Source organism: Hakea prostrata, chromosome 4, assembly GCF_041222555.1.
Source record: "Hakea prostrata isolate BN-2017 chromosome 4, UWA_Hpros_2, whole genome shotgun sequence".
Taxonomy (NCBI): Eukaryota; Viridiplantae; Streptophyta; class Magnoliopsida; order Proteales; family Proteaceae; genus Hakea; species Hakea prostrata.
Window position 1 is genome coordinate 50,887,675 of NC_142603.1, and position 18,469 is coordinate 50,906,143.

General features: G+C 36.0%; 3 protein-coding genes and 1 pseudogene across 6 annotated transcripts in view; 1 reads left to right on the forward strand and 3 right to left on the reverse strand.

The window, feature by feature from the left end:
- Positions 1-4,045, reverse strand: part of DRM3 (S-adenosyl-L-methionine-dependent methyltransferases superfamily protein) — a 58,289-nt gene extending 54,244 nt beyond the window's left edge. For all 4 annotated transcript variants that reach the window (XM_089153433.1, XM_089153430.1, XM_089153431.1 and 1 more), the window contains exons 1-3: positions 3,797-4,045; positions 2,623-2,732; positions 2,415-2,531 (exon numbers count right to left, since the gene is read on the reverse strand). In XM_089153433.1, coding sequence (XP_089009559.1) covers positions 2,415-2,531; positions 2,623-2,625 — 120 coding nt within the window. In that variant the 5' untranslated portion in view covers positions 2,626-2,732; positions 3,797-4,045. The remainder of the gene's footprint in view (positions 1-2,414; positions 2,532-2,622; positions 2,733-3,796) is intronic.
- LOC149019419 (peroxidase 12 pseudogene) lies at positions 3,728-5,528 on the forward strand (annotated as a pseudogene).
- A 3,990-nt stretch (positions 5,529-9,518) lies between these two features.
- Positions 9,519-15,976, reverse strand: LOC149019420 (GDSL esterase/lipase At1g09390-like). Its single transcript, XM_089153437.1, has 6 exons — positions 15,893-15,976; positions 13,517-15,752; positions 11,239-11,424; positions 10,825-10,982; positions 10,088-10,361; positions 9,519-9,976 (listed from the first exon to the last, which is right to left on the reverse strand). Exons 2-6 carry the CDS (start codon positions 13,788-13,790, stop codon positions 9,744-9,746), a joined length of 1,125 nt encoding a protein of 374 aa, XP_089009563.1. The 5' UTR covers positions 13,791-15,752; positions 15,893-15,976; the 3' UTR covers positions 9,519-9,743.
- A 46-nt stretch (positions 15,977-16,022) lies between these two features.
- On the reverse strand, positions 16,023-16,997 carry LOC149019421 (dihydroorotate dehydrogenase). The gene is made up of 3 exons (XM_089153438.1): positions 16,793-16,997; positions 16,486-16,557; positions 16,023-16,332 (listed from the first exon to the last, which is right to left on the reverse strand). The coding sequence occupies exons 1-3, from the start codon at positions 16,952-16,954 to the stop codon at positions 16,165-16,167; spliced, it is 402 nt and encodes a 133-aa protein (XP_089009564.1). The 5' UTR covers positions 16,955-16,997; the 3' UTR covers positions 16,023-16,164.
- Between the last annotated feature and the right edge of the window lie 1,472 nt (positions 16,998-18,469).

An 18,469-nucleotide genomic window follows, 5' to 3' on the forward strand; every position in this document is an offset into this window, starting at 1 on the left:
AATAATTATCCTTTTAAAATATCTATTAATTTATTGGTTCAACGAAAAAAGTGGTAAAGAAAAGAGGACAACTTAAATTTCGATTCAAATTTGAGCATTATTCATTTATTTAAAAAAAAGTCAGGTAAAAGAATATAGGATATTTAAATTGAGAAATAAGCTAAAAGATGTATAATATTGTAGACCACATTCTGTATACTTTCATTTCATATTTATAATTTTATATAGTCCGTTATCATATGTTATTACATTATGTGTTACTAAAAAAACATTATTACATTATGATGCTAATGGCTATTGTATATTTGCATTATAATGAGATGAACTTAATTTTTATTATGATAATCTTTCATAATTAGGATTCTTTCAAATTTATTTAGCTTATACTAAAACTATATCAGTTTTTTAGTATTTTATGTGTCACATAAAATAGTTGTACAAGAAAAATGTGTCCCAACCGCTTTGGTCCACTTGTCGCTTTGACAACCTTGAGAAAGAGTGAGTTATATTTGTAACAAGATGGGAATATTTGATGTTTATTCTCCATCTTGAGGGGGAGTATTGGAGGGCATTGATGGAAAAGGAAATAAGGCTCAATTTGGGTTCCTTGAGTTATTTGAGTCCGTTATGGACTCTCCTTACTGTTCTCAAGTTCGACTGTAAAACTCTAATATTTCTACAAATAAAGCTCTAGATCTTTGCTCCTACATTCCTTCTCTGTATTTCTTTGCCCTTCTAATCTCTCTTCTCAGCTCTTCTATTTGAGCTCTCTGTTTCTCTAAAGATTACAGAAACCAGTGGCAGCAAGCACCAATTTTCCTTTTCAATCAACTGAAAATACCCAATCAAAAGAAGTCTAAGTCTGAAATACTGTGACAGCAATAAATAAGTCCTCAAAATAGTCTGCAATCAAAAGAACAAGGTCTGAAACACAGTGAGAGCAGACAACAAACTCCAAAAGAAAGATTCTGACAGTCCTTAGACAAAATAATTCTTCACAGCAGCACTATAACTTCCACCAATGCTAATAATCAGACCTAGTGTATAAAAACTTCCAAGGAGCAGAGTGGCAGCAGTAATAGAAACTTCTCCAGAAAACCAAAACAGAGAATGAAGGCAGTCCAAAAAATTAATACCAGAAGGATTTCATGTAGTCTCCAATAGCTAGGTCAAAATTTGGTCGAATCTAGGTCTGAACCAAATAAACACAGCAGGCCACACTGAAAACTAGGTCTGATCCAAATAGATTCTCACAAAAGCAGTTTCAACTTTAAAAACAGGATTTCAAACAGTCTCCAACATTAATCATCTAGGTCTGATTAAAACTAGTCCCCCAAAAAAGTCATAAAAATAGGTCAAAACAGCATAAACATGCCGGGACAGAAGAGACTTGATTCCTTTTTGCATCAGATTGTGAATCAGTCCGTCATCATCTTCAAGTCTGAAACCACACCAAGAAACTAGCAAGAATTCTGCTCCAAGAGCACACTCAAACTAGCATGCAAGAGGCTCCACCAATTTATCTCAAAGAAGAACAACTCAGAGTTTACCGCAGGAAGTTTTGAAGGATTCTCAGCCTCAACACACTGATACCATGTCAATAATAAGAAGAGAAGAGACAGAGAAGAACGAGAATGTGAGAGAGAGAGAGAGAGGAGAAGAGAAGCAGAGATTGAATCTGAAGGAGACCTCACTCTCGTTATGAGAGACACAGAATTTTGATCATATTCGACTACTGGAGAGAGGTCCTATAAGGACTCAATAACATACCCAAGTCGCTGGATGGAGATTTAGTGCCTGATGCTAAATCTTGAGCTCCATTTTCCTTTCAAGAAATGCCCTTAACATTTTAAATGTCACCATTTCATCACTGAAGTTTACATAGAATCTTTCATCAATTGAATAAAATAGAAAGAGAAGAAATTTGGCAGCAAAAATTCTTCTTTGCACACAAGTACTCAGTAGACTTATTAGTTGGATGCTTCTTGGCAGCTCTCTAATAAGTGTAAGCTATGGATAGTTCAAGGAAGGTGATCATCCCCTATTGATACGGAGAAATCGTGAATAACTAATACGAACGGCAGAATAGGAATGGAAGCCTGTGCTGATTTTCACAAATAAACCCTTGTAAAGTAACCTGCATTCTTCACGGCAAACTGATGTTAACCTGGGGCACAATCATTCTTTCACGTTCGCACTTTCAGGAAAGAATCCCTGCCAGTGCTCTTTGCTTAATTAAGAGGCTCACTGGTGTGAAGCCAACAGAAGAGGCAGAGTGTCCTTTACTGATAACTTACTTCAGTGAAGGTACCAACATCAAAATCATCCATAACATATTCATGGTAAAAGTCACAGAAATGAACTAAAGATAGAACATAGAAACCTAACTGACAACTTGCAAAAGGTACACATACATGAGAATGATTTGAGCATGCTGTTTCCAGATCCAGGACCCTGAGCTTTGAAGTGCTTCCTTCCTCAACATCCCAATCTGATGAGCTTTCACTATCTGCATTATCCACTAATTTGTCCTGTATAGAACAAAACTAGATAATTATTAAAGCCACAGGCAAACAGTTAATTAATTTAGAGAAAGCAATGCACTTGTGTTGAGAAAATTACCATGTCGAAACCAAGCACATCTGCTAAAACTTCGATTTTGACACTCTTTTAACTAAGCCATCCAAACCTCTACAGCAATGTCATTACCAGATAGCCTATGAATCCATAACCTAGGGATAAAAAAGATACTGATATAAAACCTACAAAATTGTAACCACAGAATTCATTACCAGACTAATTTGTGGGGCTATAGCAACCAATGATCTAACATCAAATAAAAAAGAGTCCCAAAACATCAAGTTTGGAATTTGTAGACCCACTTATCAGATTGCATTCAAATCCAAAATTGTAGATAACTGAAACAAATGAGGCTTGTCCACCATAACACAGTCACACAGAACACAACCATAACAGCTAATCATACTCTATCAAAGGCCAAAAATAGTCCTGCTCCAAGCTGCAGAAGATAGCATGCTAGTATGGATGAGGAATTAAGACCATGTGAGCTCCAGAGTCCAGATGACCTCCCTAAACCCTAAACATTAACAGTAAAATTAAAGCGGAGAAACATTATTATCTTTTGATTCTCATTGCCTCATGTGCACGTGGGGAGTATACAGTGGCTCTGCCTATCACTTCCACTTCCAGAACCCTACTGATGTAAAACAAGCAAGTTTGCTTACATGACAAAGACAATCCATTTATGAACACGCTAACTCTGCTCTATTAGTCTCGATGTCTCGTATCTACTAATTTAGGAATTATATTCTCCACACTTGAAATAATCAAGAAACAGCCAGCCTGTCCACCAAGGAAGTTAGCAGGGAGAAGAAAAGTGACCGCAATCATCTGCCATTGTCACTTAACAAGAAACTATCTGGAACAGTAACAAAATTAATTCAAGCTTTGCAGAAATAAAACACACGCAATAACGTCCCAAAAACATAAACATGCAAGCATCGAGAACAGGCGAAAAACAAGAAACCAGAACCCAACTCAAAAAAATTAAGGAGGCAGCAGCATAATTCACCGTCAATAAGGGTTTAGTACGGAGAATTCACTTGAACGAAGAACTAGAATAAAAACATCCTCACCAAAAGCCAAATTATAAGACAAGTGATGACGAATGAACAAATACAAAATGGAATGAAACCCTGCAAATTAGATGGTTGGAAAGAAAACAGAAGAAGAGCTAAAATGCGAAAACCAGTATGAGAGCACAGGTTAACAAAACCTGAGATTTAGCGTTCCGAATTCGGACCCCATGGATATGTCCTCATGAAAACCAGCAAAATGGTGGGAAATTTGCAGGTTGCAATGTACAAGTACAGTTAGATACGCTTCGTCAGATATCGCCTCGTCATCGACGGTGGGAACAGAAATTATAATCAGAATTATATATTTTTTTTTCTTTTGTGACAATTTATATTGTTCTCCTGGCATGTATTAAATGCGGATGTTTCAATTGAAGCGATCATTTTGCTTTTTGCACAATGGCTGATGGATCTCGAATCTTCTGTCCTACTTATTATGCTAATTTGAATTATGATATCCTTTTATTGAAAAGAAAAATTATGATATTCAAAACTTTATTTTACATGATCTCCATTATTTACCAAAATTTCATCACTAGATCAGCTACATTGGATGGTGCAAAGTGTGATATAGATAAATTTATTGTAGGGTAATTTTCATTTGGACCCTTTGAGGTTTGGTTCATGTCACTTTTAGTCCAGTTTAAGTTTTTTTTTTGCATATGACTCCCCTATGGTTTCAGGAAATGATTAAATGAGGACAAGTTTAACAAAAACTGTTAGTTTAATCATTTTTGTGACCAAAATACCTTTTTTTTTCTTCGATTTATTTGTTTTAGGTTTTTTCTTTTTAATAAGTTTATTTCTTTTATTCAAAGAATAAATGTAAAAATCTCATTTTTGGATGGTGAAAAGAATCTCTTCACACCTCTGGCATTTCCTCCCGTTCTCTTTGTCTTCTCTGTCGTCGGGCCAAGAACTTGGCTAGATGCTCAGTCGGGAGAAAACTCCTGAGAGCTAAGGCATTCGAGATCATCAACGACCTCCAAGCCCTCGTCCAGGAGCACTATGGCGTCGTCGTCTCCTGTGCTGACCTTGTCGCTCTTGCTCCCTGTGATTCCGTTTTCCTGGTAAAATTTTATAAAGCTCATCTTCATAAACAAAACTCTTCGGCTTTTCGTCGAGCAATTCACATGCAAATGCTAAACCCTAAGATATTTGCTAAAATTGTGCAGTCATGGGATCCAGATTACAAAGTACCCTTAGGGAGACAATACAATGTGAACTTTGCCACAAGGAAAGCAACTCTAGCAAACCTCGACTGCTACTACCAGCAAAGAACACAAGCGCAGTGCTTAGCTTGATGGCCAGCAATAACTTGGATACCTACGACGTCGTTGTACTCTCTAGTGGCCATACCAATTTGGCCACTGTTCTTTCTTCACCAACCGCCTGTACCCAACCCAATATCCTACCCTGGAAGACGAATTTGCAAAGGACCTGAAGAGCATCTGCCTAGAATCCGGTCCCAACGTCACCACCGACATAGATGTCTGTACACCCAACTTCTTCAACAACAAGTATTTCGTTAACCTGGTGAAGCGATAGGGGCTCTCCACCTCAGATCAGGATCTTTACACAGATAGTAGAACCAAGGACATTGTCGTCAGCTTCACAAAAGATGAGGAACTGTTTTTCGAGAAGTTCGTTCGAGGCATGATTAAGATGGGTCAACTTAACGTCTTGACGGGGAAAACCGGAGAGGTTCGTGCAAACTGCTCCGCTCTCAACTCTGCAACTCAGCTGACTTCAATGGTGGATGGAGACGACGACGAAGAGAAGCGCGAGGAGTTAAGATCAATTAAATTTTCTTCTCATCTAATCTGGAACTTTTCGAAGTTGGCTTCTATAATACAACTATCATTCTACTAAGAAACACGTGCAGACGACGAAGACGATGGAGACGCCGACAACGACGACAGAGAAGACGAAGAGAACGAGGAAATAGAGGGTCTCACTCTCACCTCGTTCCGTTAAGAGATTCTTTTCACTATCATAAATGAGAGTTTTATATTTATTCTTTAAATAAAATAAATAAATTTATTAAAAAGAAAAAAATTAAAACAAATAAATATAAAAGGGTATTTTGGTCACAAAAATGATTAAACAAACAGTTTCTGTTAAACTTGTCCTCATTTAGGGCCTGTTTGGTTACTTGAGTCTGGAGATTTCAAAAATCTCTAAATTTCAAATCTATGGATTTCAAATCTATGGAGTCGGCAAAAATTAGTGGTTAGCGACTTGGAGAAATCGATTCCTTAAAACTTTAGGTCGGTTCAATGTTAGTTTTAGAGGGAATCTCGGTTCCCTCTCCCTCCGTTCCGTTTTGTGAAATGTGTCTCGTTGCGGTTCCCACCACGGGCTCCTTGGGGTGAATCTCGGTTCTGTCCCGCCCTTAATCATTTCCTGAAACCACAGGGGAGCCATATGCAAAAGAAAACTTAAATTGGACTAAAACTCTAAAAGTGATCTGGACCAAACCTCAGGGGGTCCAGATGAAATTACCCTTTATTGTAACATAAATGCAGATGGTGAGATGGATGAGTGGCAAAGCTAGGAAAGACTAAATATGGAGTGATCCCATTAGAGATGGACTTGAAATAACTCTAATAAATGCTAAACTACGAAAAAATCAATTTAGGTGGCATAACCATGTTCCACGAAGGCATTTAAAGGCTTCTATGTGGAGAAGTGATTTAATCTAAATTAAAGAAATTAGAAGAATTAAAAATAAACTTCAAATAAACTTAAGAAAAGTGGTGAGAATGAATATGCATAGCCTAGGCCTTATATGTAGTATAACCTCAAATAGAACTTATTGGAATGACAAGATCTATGTAACCAACCCCATTATTTAATGGATAACTTCCTGCATTGTATTCATGCCTTTATTCTTAAGAGTTCTAATGTAATAGCAGATCTCTTAGCCAGGAAGACCTTTTGGTTTCGCGCCCGAAAGAGTGACCGATTTTCACTGAGTGGTTGGTGGCCTTATGTTCAGCCCCACCCTCGTCTGCTTTGAATAGATTGTTGTTTACCAAAAAAAATATATAACCAACCCCATTTAATTGGAAAAGGCTTATTTTTGTTGTATTCTGATATAAGTGTGGTATGATAACTCCTCAATGAACAATTTAAGATGGATGACTATTGTTTTGGAGAAATGAGATGTCGTTTTGATGGCTATAACTGCCTTGAAGACCAACAATATTGGGTGCAAAAATATTTGGAATTTATCAATGAATAACACATAGCTTATGGCTCTTCTCTACTTCTTCTTCCCATTTCATCAGGAATCCCTCTTCCATTGTCCCCTAGTTCAAACTTGTTTGGTTCAAGGCTGAATTGCATCCCTAGAGACTCCCTTACAGTCTAGAGATGGTGTTATGTAGGAACTCAAGAAAGATGGCTATATTTTTCTTCCAAACATGCCCTCAATTATCATTATCATTTACAAAGTAGTTACGATTAATTATGTCCAAAATCTTAATTCTAAATTCTCATTTATTATTTTAAAATGACTAAATTTTTACGTCGTAAAATACTCTCAATCATCAATAAATATGTCTAATATGTCTTCTATTATAATTGTACTTCAAATTATATTTTTGATAATATCAATGTTAATTATAAGAACAAATTACATGTACACCCTTGGGTTTGCATACAATTACATTTATACCCCCTTAAATTTATCCTAGTACATTTACACATCTTTATCTTCCAAATAATATATCAATTGTACACTTGCCATTACAATTTTTTCAATTTAAGATATTTTTGAACTATGGTGTCTAAATTGAAATGAATATTTTAGGTGGTAGGATTGTGATGCTTATGTCTGAGGTTACATAATCGCCACAGGTGAATCACCGCAAGGTTAGTCGATGAGGATCCTCATCTAGGTTTTTTGTAGATAAATTTCCTCCTTTTTAGTTTGATGTACGATTATTACAAATCACATATCAAGTTGGGTTTGGTCGCCACATTCCCCCACTCCTTCCCGGGAGTTCACATAAGACTTGTTGCTACAACACTTGGTTTGACCGTGGAAGCCCCACATCATCTGGAGGTAAGGAATTTCAGATCACTATATACAAAGTTTTGACAAGATGATATTATTGTATGATATGTTCATTCTTTGATATAAAACTTCTCTTGTCTCATTGAAATCACTGAATAATACAAAACACGTGCATTTGCATGTGGGTCCTTACTAGTTAAGGAAAAAATATGTACAAATTGGCCATGGAAAAAATATGTAATTAACCAACTGAAGGACGGCGCTTTTCAGGGTTGACATTGTAAGGAGGACCACCATAACCACAACATGCCATTAGTGGATTATCAAAAGCTGTTAATGTACAGTTGAAAGACCACTTGCTACCTCTGCAAGTGTAATACATAATAGTATGACTATGAGACTTCGATAATGAATAAGATTAATAAGGTGGCATTGTAAAACTGACCATAAGTAGCAGAATTTGCAATGAGGTCATACTTGATGGTATATATATCTATATACACAATGGTGGCATTCTTCATTTCTGTTCTCAATTCTGTACAAATGGCACTCAACCCTTGATTAAACTGTTTTGCAGCATTATTTACTTGCTTAAGGCATCCATGCTCATCAAGTTTCATTTTACCAGCCATTGTTAAAAGCATTTGAGGCAAGCAACTAAGGATTTCGATCTTGATCGTCCGTATCGCAGTTGGTTGAAAGTGAGATGTCTCGCAGGTGGTTAAAAGGGAGACGGACGGTCGGTCGAGATTTCGATCTCAACAGTTGGCAGCACAATGTTGTGCACACACAGTGCTGCATATTTAATGCACAACACTGAAGTTGAACCTAACAATGAGTAGTATCAACACTTCTTGGTACGGTTTGAAGTATACCACGATACAATGCGATATTAACCGATATGTAACCATATGGGATACAATCCATACCGTCCATATCGATACATTTCTCTTTTGAATAACCGACCTGTAATATCAATACTTTAAACCTTACTTGACAACTTATTTAGTGCTAGTATTTCACACGTGAAAAAAGGACTAAAAGGGTCTGTTAGACAAATTTCACCCTTGGCCCCGGAAGAGCTTTGCCACTGCATTTTTTTTAATATGATAGACAACCCACCTAGTGCAAACAGGTGAATTCTACTTCCACTTCCATGCAATAAATTTTTTTTTGTAAGAACCCCTTATAGATCTTTTTTCTTGCATCCGAACAATTTAAGATTTGGAACCATAAGATGCGTCAACCAAAATCTAACTCAAATTAGTAAATGGAATTGTCAACTATACAACAACCAATAAGCCTTTCTCCCAATTAAATGAGGTCTACTACAAGGGTTTTTGCCTTCCAATCAGCTTTGTTTGAAGCCATACTAGATTTAAGGCATATTCTATACATATTTGTTCTCTCCAGTTTCTCTTAAGGTTATCTTAAATTTACCCTTAATTTTTTTAATTTCTTCAATTTGGATTGGATCATTTTTTTCATACAAGAGCATTTAAAGGTCTCCCGATGAACATGATTGTGCCACCTCAATCGACTATCATATAAAACCATAGAAGCACATCTCCATTCCATCTACTCTATTTTAATTCTTTAGGATACAAAAACTTGAACTTGAGACCTCATTGGTTTTCGACTCTTAAATAAGAGGCTGCCACCCCTATGCTAGAAGCACGACCACTTTTTTATTTACAATTGAATGAAAACTATATGAATCTATGGGCTAGCTAATTTCACATCAGAAAAGAGCATCAATTTGCCAAAAGCCTAGCAAATAGAACCATATTGAACCAAAAAATTTCTTTATTGGATTTCCTTGTAGTGTTAAATAATTTTGAATCTAACTTTTTTGTTTTTATAAATTACAGGCTTTTTGGGTTTTTGTCCCGGGAGTAAACCCTAATGCGTCACATGAGTACTAGAGAATGATGGAAGCTAATGGTTTCAAATTATTTTAAGAACCCCTATTGACAATGACCAGGAGTTTACACTTTCTAACTACATCAATACAGAGTTCTCATTATTTGAAGAATCTCCTATAATTTGGCACTGAGTTTTGTTTAGGCATGACAAAAAAAATCAAAGCTAATTTGAGGTTGAGAATAATTTGTAGAAAGGATCTTCGATGCCACAATGAGATTGGCTGCTTCAGTGTAGTGAATTCCATCCCAGCTAACATACCTTGATCCTTCATTACAAATGCTGTAACCAGTCTTACCACAGGTCACATTAGGGTTGAAGTTGTAAGGAGGACCACCATAGCCACAACATGCCACTAATGGATTCTCAAAACCTGTTAATATATAGTCGAAAGATCACTTGTTACCTCTGCAAGTGTAATATATAATAACATGCATGAAAATTTGAGAATTAAGAAAATTAATAAGGTGGCATTGTAACTGACCATATTCAGTAGAATTCGCAATGAGGTCATACTTGATGGCATACATATCTACATATACAATGGTGGCATTCTTCATTTGGGTTCTGAGTTCTGTACAAAGGGCACTCAACCCTTCATTAAACTGTTTTGCAGCATCATTTAGTTGCTTGAGGCATCCATACTCATCAACTTCTGTGGCCATTTTGCCAGTCATCGTTGAAAGCTTTTGAGGCAAACAACCAAGAGGTCCTGTGTTGTGTATCCAAATGTTCTTGCCACCAGACTTATATATGTTCTAGTTAGGATTTAACAATGAAAGAGGAACTATATTATTGTCAAAGGAAGTAAATCAAAGAAGAAAATGTACAAAGGATGGAATAGCTGCTTCATATAGCACATTGTGGGAAGGGCAACTCCAGATAGAGATTGTCAGTAATAAAATTTTGGAAGTCAGCAATTTTATAACACAGTGCAGAAGTCTACTTATCACAGAGGGGCTCAGAGAGGATCTTTACATACACAGCCTTGCCCATTTTTCACAGAAAAGACTATTTCTAAACTCCATTAGATGATCACTTGGCCACAATGGAAGGATATTTATAGTCTTGACTAAACTATTTGAAGACCAAAAATACCTCTTTATTGGGGTATCTATCCACCTTGGTGGTGGGGGGGGGGGGGGGGGGGCTAGGTCCTTGACATTCATTGGTTCCTCTTGCTTCTAACCCATCAAGATAGGAGGGGAAAAAGGAACTCACCCAAACAGCAGCTTTGATCTCTATGAGGAAGGATGGGATTCTTTGGATGACTTGCTCATAAGAAAGGTAAGTGAATGCACTAGAGAGATCATTCTGCCCAATATCAAGCATGTAGAGTGCATTTTGAAAGCCATCTCCGTCGACCAAATCTTTCCAACCTTCATTCAAAACAAATTTTTCAATACCCCATTTTGTAATACTGCTCTGTTAGGATTGGAGAAACCATTGCTTCTTTACTAGCCTAACCCCAAGATTTGTAGAAACTGATTCTTATCTTTAATGATGAAATCAAACTAAAAAATGATATTTAATTTGGAGAAAAGCGATGGGGAGAAACTTTTATCATAAAAATTACAGTTTCTCAATTTACGTCTTTGGACACACATCCATGAAAGTCAATACCTTATTTATTACCTTGAGCTGTGAATTGAAGGGAGCGGCTTTGAAAGCGAAGAAACTGAAGAATTTGAATATCCAAGGAGAAAGGCACGAACTCTGGTAAAGTAGCTGATCCACTTATTGCGAAATTTGCCCCATTTGTGAAATTTTGACCCACCGACTCCAAATATGGAGTCAAATAACTTGTGTTCAAGTTCTCACCTGTGAATGGCAGGACAAGGAAAATTATTCCAATTATGTAGTTATAAGAGAAGAAAATTAGAACATGTTCCCCTAGAGAGAAGCCATGACTCATTAATTGATTATATAACCAAAAAAAAAAAAAAGCTATTTTCCTCAACCTTTTCACTATTTTGGGATTAACCTCTATGTTTAGATTTTAGAAAATGAGAACATTTTCCCGAGAGAGAAGCCATGACTCAATTCATTATATGAGCTATTTACCTTTTTTTTTTTTTTTTTTTTTGGTTTTGCCAAAACCGGTTCTATAAACCGATGGTTTGACCCGCATCGCACACCTGGGTGTGGTGGGTGAGTCTCCCAATGGAGATTTTTTGCATCCACAAAGATTTGATATCAGAACCTTGCTTAAGCGAACCAAACTGCTTACCACTTGGACCAACCCCCGTTGGTTGAGCTATTTACCTTTACTTTGGGATTAACATCTATGTTCAGATATTTACTTTTTTTTGCCCAAAACAACACTTTCAAGCGTCATTATTATTCTCCTTACATGACGGATAAGTTAATCACAACGCAATGATAGACAGAATACCTCCACCCACCACATCTAAAATTCACTCATTCATATTTTTCTTTAATTTGGTCTTAATCCTGGTCACCTTAGCAAAATTTGGATGACATTTTGAACATGCTTCATTCGATTATTTTATTTGAAAAAAAATAAATTCATGGACATTCCAATAAAAATGGCAAAAATTGGGACATTCCAAAACTATGACAAATTGGCAGTCATCCTCATTTTTGTTAGAACAATTAATTAGAGAAATAACAAATATACCTTTAATTGTATTATTCTAAATCTTATAATATAAGATGATAAACCAAGGAAATAGAATATACTCATAAAAAAATAATTTAAAAAAAATGAAATTTAAGATTCTATTTAACTAAGAGCAACACTGTAAGTGTTGAGTATGGCTCATATGCTTCACATTGTAGAGAATCCATGTTTCTTTGGGCCTCGAAATTTCTTTACAGGATTGGGCCCATGAATAGCTATGGCATAGGGTTTCTAAGCTCATATATATATTCTCTTGTAACTCAACATCAGATATAATTGTTTTGAGAAGAATAAAGTGAAAAACTTAATGTTGAACATAGCCTCACATTGAGGTGAACTACGATAAAATCTGTCTCATTCTTTTTTGTTTTCTATTTAATTGTGTGTGATTGATAGTTCTAATCCTAATAGCAAGATTACAAACGATTACGCGCAATTTAAAAATTATAAAATTACCTAACCAGCCAAATGTATTATTGTGCACATCTAAGAGACATTTTGGGAATCATTACCGATTTAACATAATTTTAGAATATCAATATTTTTTGCCAATTATCTTTAGATGTCCCCAAAAAAATTTCCAAAAATTATTTTTTAAAATAAAACTAAGATTTTAAAACAAATTTTCTACGCATAAAAAATGGACAAGTGCTTGGGTACAAGATTCACATCCTCTGTAATTCCTTTCCCTACAATTCCCTGTAATTCCCTCATAGGATTGTGCCATGTGACATTTAAGTAATCCAATGGTTTTCCTCATAAGAAAGGAATTACAGAGGATGTGAATCCTTGGGTACATGTCTAATATTCCTAAACCCAAACACATATTGGTGTTATTTGGTGAATTGATCACCTCAGGTTACCTCAAGTTGGATGTCTAAACTCTAAACACACATTTGGATTTTTTTTAATTATTTGAAGGAAAAACTTTAGATCTATTGAAATAACAAATGAAGACTCCCACATGTGGTGGACAACAATTGAGATGGATCACCGACAGTGTACTCATTATGATAACTCTAATTTTTCTAATACCTCAACTTGATGCACCTTCTCTGAAACGGAAAGGAAAAAGAATGACTTGAGTTTCCCATAACGAGTAGCTCGGGAAGCAACAATGGCAAACGAAGTGATAATAGTAACACAGGGAGATATGTATAGGGAGCTTAATATGCACCATGTCAAGTTCAAGAACAGTAAAGCTAGATGAAAGATGATCAATGATGCTGATGGAAAGGAAAGGGGATGTGTGAGGTTATTATAACTTACAAAGGAAATCAATAACAAGGCGACCATCAGATAATCGACCGGAGGATTGATGGAAGAAGGTACGGCCATTGGGAAGGCCGATGGAAAAGCCCAGAGCAGCACTGATCCCACCTGTGTCTGAATTGGAATCACCGAAGTTGAAGATTACAGGATTTCTGCTGCACTCATTGCCAAGGCTGGGAGGGACCAAGGTCACTACAACTGCTGTTACAGAAATCAGAAATGTTAGCAGCTGAACAATAAGAGAAAGAGAATAAGCTCTTCCATCACCCATATTGTCTCCTTCCTCTCTACTTCTTCTAAGCAAACCTTGAAGCTCACTTATCAATCAACCTTAACATGCATGACAGCTAAGACGTGTAGGTAGAGAGAACCCAAAAATGGGGGAAGAATTATTCCAAAATTATTACTAATTAAGATGAAGGAAGCTACAGAGATAGCCCTTAAGATCAAGATTCGCATTATATAACCTACCTCTGGACCAGTGGTTTCACATGATGCTATGGTTCCCTTCCAAATCAAATCAATCAATCCACGGTTTTGGAGATTTTGGATGTATAAACAATTTGGATACCAGCGTTGACAACTGCATGGGACAAACTAAGAACACAAAAAGAGACAGATTTAAGTTTGCAACTTCAATCCATGTTTCTAATTTAATCATCCAACTCACTCATCCGTCGGTGGCAAATACCATGTTCTACTTATTCCTAAAGAGAGTAAAAATCTATTAGGCGTGATGTCACATTTGTTGAAAAAGATTATTTTCCTTTTTTAAAATTGTCATATTCTCATTATTGTCTGATTTACCTATTGCAGCTCAAATATTGATAGTTTACCCATCTTGTCGAATCCACCCTTATCAACCATACCCTCTCCCCAACCGGTTGAACAACTTCCTTCACCCAGCCTCCCATCCACTAACATCTCTCAGCCATCTCGAGTTCATCGATTGCCACCCCATCTTAAAGACTATCACTATTATGCCATGGATTCCCAAGCTCCTCCTTCATGCACAGGTATTCTCACTCCTGCTAATTATTTTTTATCTTATCATAGATTATCCTCACCCCATTTCAAGTATCTCAAAGCCCTCAATACTATAACTGAACCTACAAGCTTTAAAATTATTATTTCACATAATTGAAAGGAGACAATGGATAGTGAAATTGCAGCTCTTGAACTTAACAAAAGTTGGTCTCTTGTACCTTTGCCCCCAAACAAGAAACTCATATGTTGTAAATGGGTTTACAAAATAAACGGCATTTAGATGGGTCAATTGAGCGTTATAAACACGTTTGGTGGCAAAGGATTATACTCAAAATTGAGAGGGTTGATTTCCATGAGACATTTGCCCCAGTTGCAAAGTTGGTTACTATAAGAACACTTCTTGCCATTGCTACCATCAAATGATGGTCCTTGCATCGATTGGACATCTACAACGTCTTTCTCCATGGCGATCTTTTTGAAGAAGTATATATGACACTTCCACCTGGTTATCATCGAAAATGAGAAAATTTGGTTTATCACTTGCAAAAATCACTATATGGGCTTAATCAAGCATCCCATAATTGATTTTCTAAGCTTTTTGATACCATGTTAGCCATGATAAAAATGATTTTCCATCCTTTCCTTAATTGTTTCTAATTTGAATTCTTTCCATATTATTTGTTCCTCTCATTTGAATTCTTTCCATATTATTTCCTCCTCTCATTTGAATTCTTTCCATACCATCTCAGCCTTCCATTTCATCAGTATCCTAATTTGGCTTGATTGGTTTCTCTATTGAATCATTTTCATACATTGTATTTCCATACAAGCATTTCCATATATTGTATTTCCATTTTTTATATCTTTCCTTTTTATTGTTCATAGTTACCTAACAACATGAGAGGTATGCTGCCTATATATTTGAGGTTCTCCCATATGAAATTATTCTAACCATTTTTCATATTGAGGTTGTTTCTTAATAAAATCCACTTGTTTTTCTTTGCCTAAGAAATATTACTGGCAATATTATTGATGAAGCTTACCATATAAAGTCTGGACTCATGCTTTTTGGTCTTGGTCTATCCCTGCATCAATCTCAATAAGATAAATGTGACTTTCACAGTATTTCATACTAAATCTGATATCCATATACCAGAACAGAACATATGCCCCTGGCAGACCTTTTTCTGGAAAAGACAAACCTTGCATTTGAAGGATTTCTGCCTCCATCGATTCTGAATTTCAGCTGAAACAATTAACTTCAAATTTATGGGTGTTTCTTTATTCAAGTCCCAGAAAAAAGAAGGAATCTACATTAATCGCAGAAACATATGAACAGAAGGGAGGAAATTAACTCAAATAAGTAAATGGAATTGGCAACTGTACCAGCTAGCTAATTCCGCTTCAGAAAAGAAGCTCAATTTGCCAAAACCCTAAAATTTCAGTATCTGTTCCACCATTGCTTGCGGTTCTAATCACCGCGACTCCACCATTATTGCCAAAACATAAATGTTTCATTTTAATCGCAAATTTGTAAAGCATATGGATAGAATCTTTCACAGAAAAACTTTAAGAGTAATGTACAACAGTAATACAATACTTATTTTTCGAGTTCTGAAAAATCCCATGAAATCATCAATTTCATATTCATGGATAGTTCATTGCAGAAAACTACAACTGAATTTACCATCCAATAAATTCAATTTCTCTGCCTGAACAACAGCATCTAAAGGAAGAGGAATAAAACTTCGAGATGGACCATAGAAATGAGGGAAGAAATTATTAGAACCATCATCCGCAGCTTCGTAAACTAGGCCATCTCCAAGCTGAATTACCAAAATAAAAAGACTGAATATGAGATCATAATGTACAATAGAATAACAGAGAATATTAGGTTTTGATAGGGTTTTGAAAAGATAGAGAAGAGGTGATAGATGGCGGAGATTAAAATACTCCAGAAATAGCGAATTCTTGTATACCTTCTTACTGTCTATCTGGAGTAAGTAGAGATCTGGAACGCCCTTGAAAAAATTCTGCAGAGTCATCTGCACCTGTAAAATACAAAATCTGATCCATCAAGTCATCCTACAACTGGAAAACTTAGGTTTCGGAAAAAGTTTCCGTTGATCTAAACCTAATCTCAGCAACATCAGTCCAGACAAACATCTGAACCAATGATTTCAAGCTAAACAATCATGAAGAATTGATCGAATAGAATTAGCAGCTATATTTGATGATCCGAACCAGAAAGACATTGAATATTTGAGAACAAATTGAGAAGAAGACCTGATCGAGTTTGCTTAGATGAATACAACCAGTAGTTCTATCAAGTTCTCCACCGAAAATGCAACCGTTAGACTGAAACACCTCCCATTCCTTGACCGTACTAATCCGATAAACGTATTCTTGGTGGTGGGTTTCGCCGGCTTCTTCCATTCCACTGGTCATTTCTCTTCCTCCACCTACTCAACACATCTAGTCTCTGGTTCAATCTAATCCACCTAAAAAGCCAAGTGAACCAACCAATGTCTGAATTTTTTTATTTTTTATTTTTTGGGAAAGGGGCAATGAGTGGCATCTAGGGGTGTAAACGGACCGGATTCGGATCGGATAGTGGTATATCCATATCCGTATCCTATTATATTCGGACTGATTCGGATAATATCTTATCGGTATTCGGACGGATTCTCTCGGATTCGGATGATAATCGGATAGTTATTTTCTTTAGAAGATTCTTCTAAACGAACATAAATATAGATTGAATACAAGTTTTTTACTACCTATTTTCATCTGTACCTTTTTATTTGGGTTTTTTTAATATTTTTTTTTTTTTTTTTTTTTTTTTTTTTTTTTTTTTTTTTTTTTTTGTTTTTTTTTTGGGGGGGAGTATTTTTTTAATTTTCCCCTAGGGAGACCCCACCACCATCATTTTTTCTTTCTTCTTCCTTCCTTTTCCCCTCCCAATTTTTTTTTTTTGGATTTTTTTTTTTTTTTTCGTGGTGGCCCCCTTTCATTAAAAATTTTTTCCTAAATTTTTTCGATTGATCTTGTTTTCTTGTATATATTTTTTTTCTTTCCTTTCTGTATTTTTTTTTGGGGTTGTTTTGTTTGAAGAATTGAACAACTTTGGGAGATATTTTAGTAGAAAATCTAGAAAAATAGTCACATCATAGGTAAAATTTATAAAAACAAGAATAATAAATCTAAATAAGTAACTTAATCGGATAATTTTATCGGACGGATAATATTTGGTAAGAAAGGGGTATACCATGTCCGCATCCTATTGATAATCGGACGGATTCGGATATTTCTAAACGGATGCAGATGCAAATTCGGAAGCGGATTTCGGTTATCCATTTACACCCCTAGACTGGCATCCCATGGTACAATGCAATATTAACCCGTTTTTTTTTTTTGTCAACAATATTAACCGATATATGTATCCCTATTGAATTCAATCAATACGGTACATATTGATATGTTTCTCTTTTGAATAACCTGAGCTACAATCAAGGTATATTATGTCGATGAAATATCACAATATTTCGGCAAAAAATCCGCACATTGTTCAAGGGCGACGAGAAACCAAGCATCACAGCAACCAAAAGTCGCCGAAAAATATCCTAAAAGTCGTCGGAAAATCGTTGAACCAGCAAAATGTTAGCAAAAATCGAAGCTTTCGCTGCCGGCGGTATGAATTCTACCGTGCAAGTGCTATTGGATGCCCGAAAAGAAGAAGAGAACCATGGTTCTAAGCTTTCCCCTTCACCTTCTCCAACTTCAACAATGGAAATGCCTCACAGATGACAACCCTCATTGCTGCAACTTTGCAAAATGGAGTCCTTTGAAGTTCGACCTGATCTCTCAATATCTTTCAAATTTGTTTCTTTATATCAGTTGCTTCTCATATTTGATCTCTGCAAAACAGAAAATGGAGGAGACGATTTTATGGAGGTTCCACCG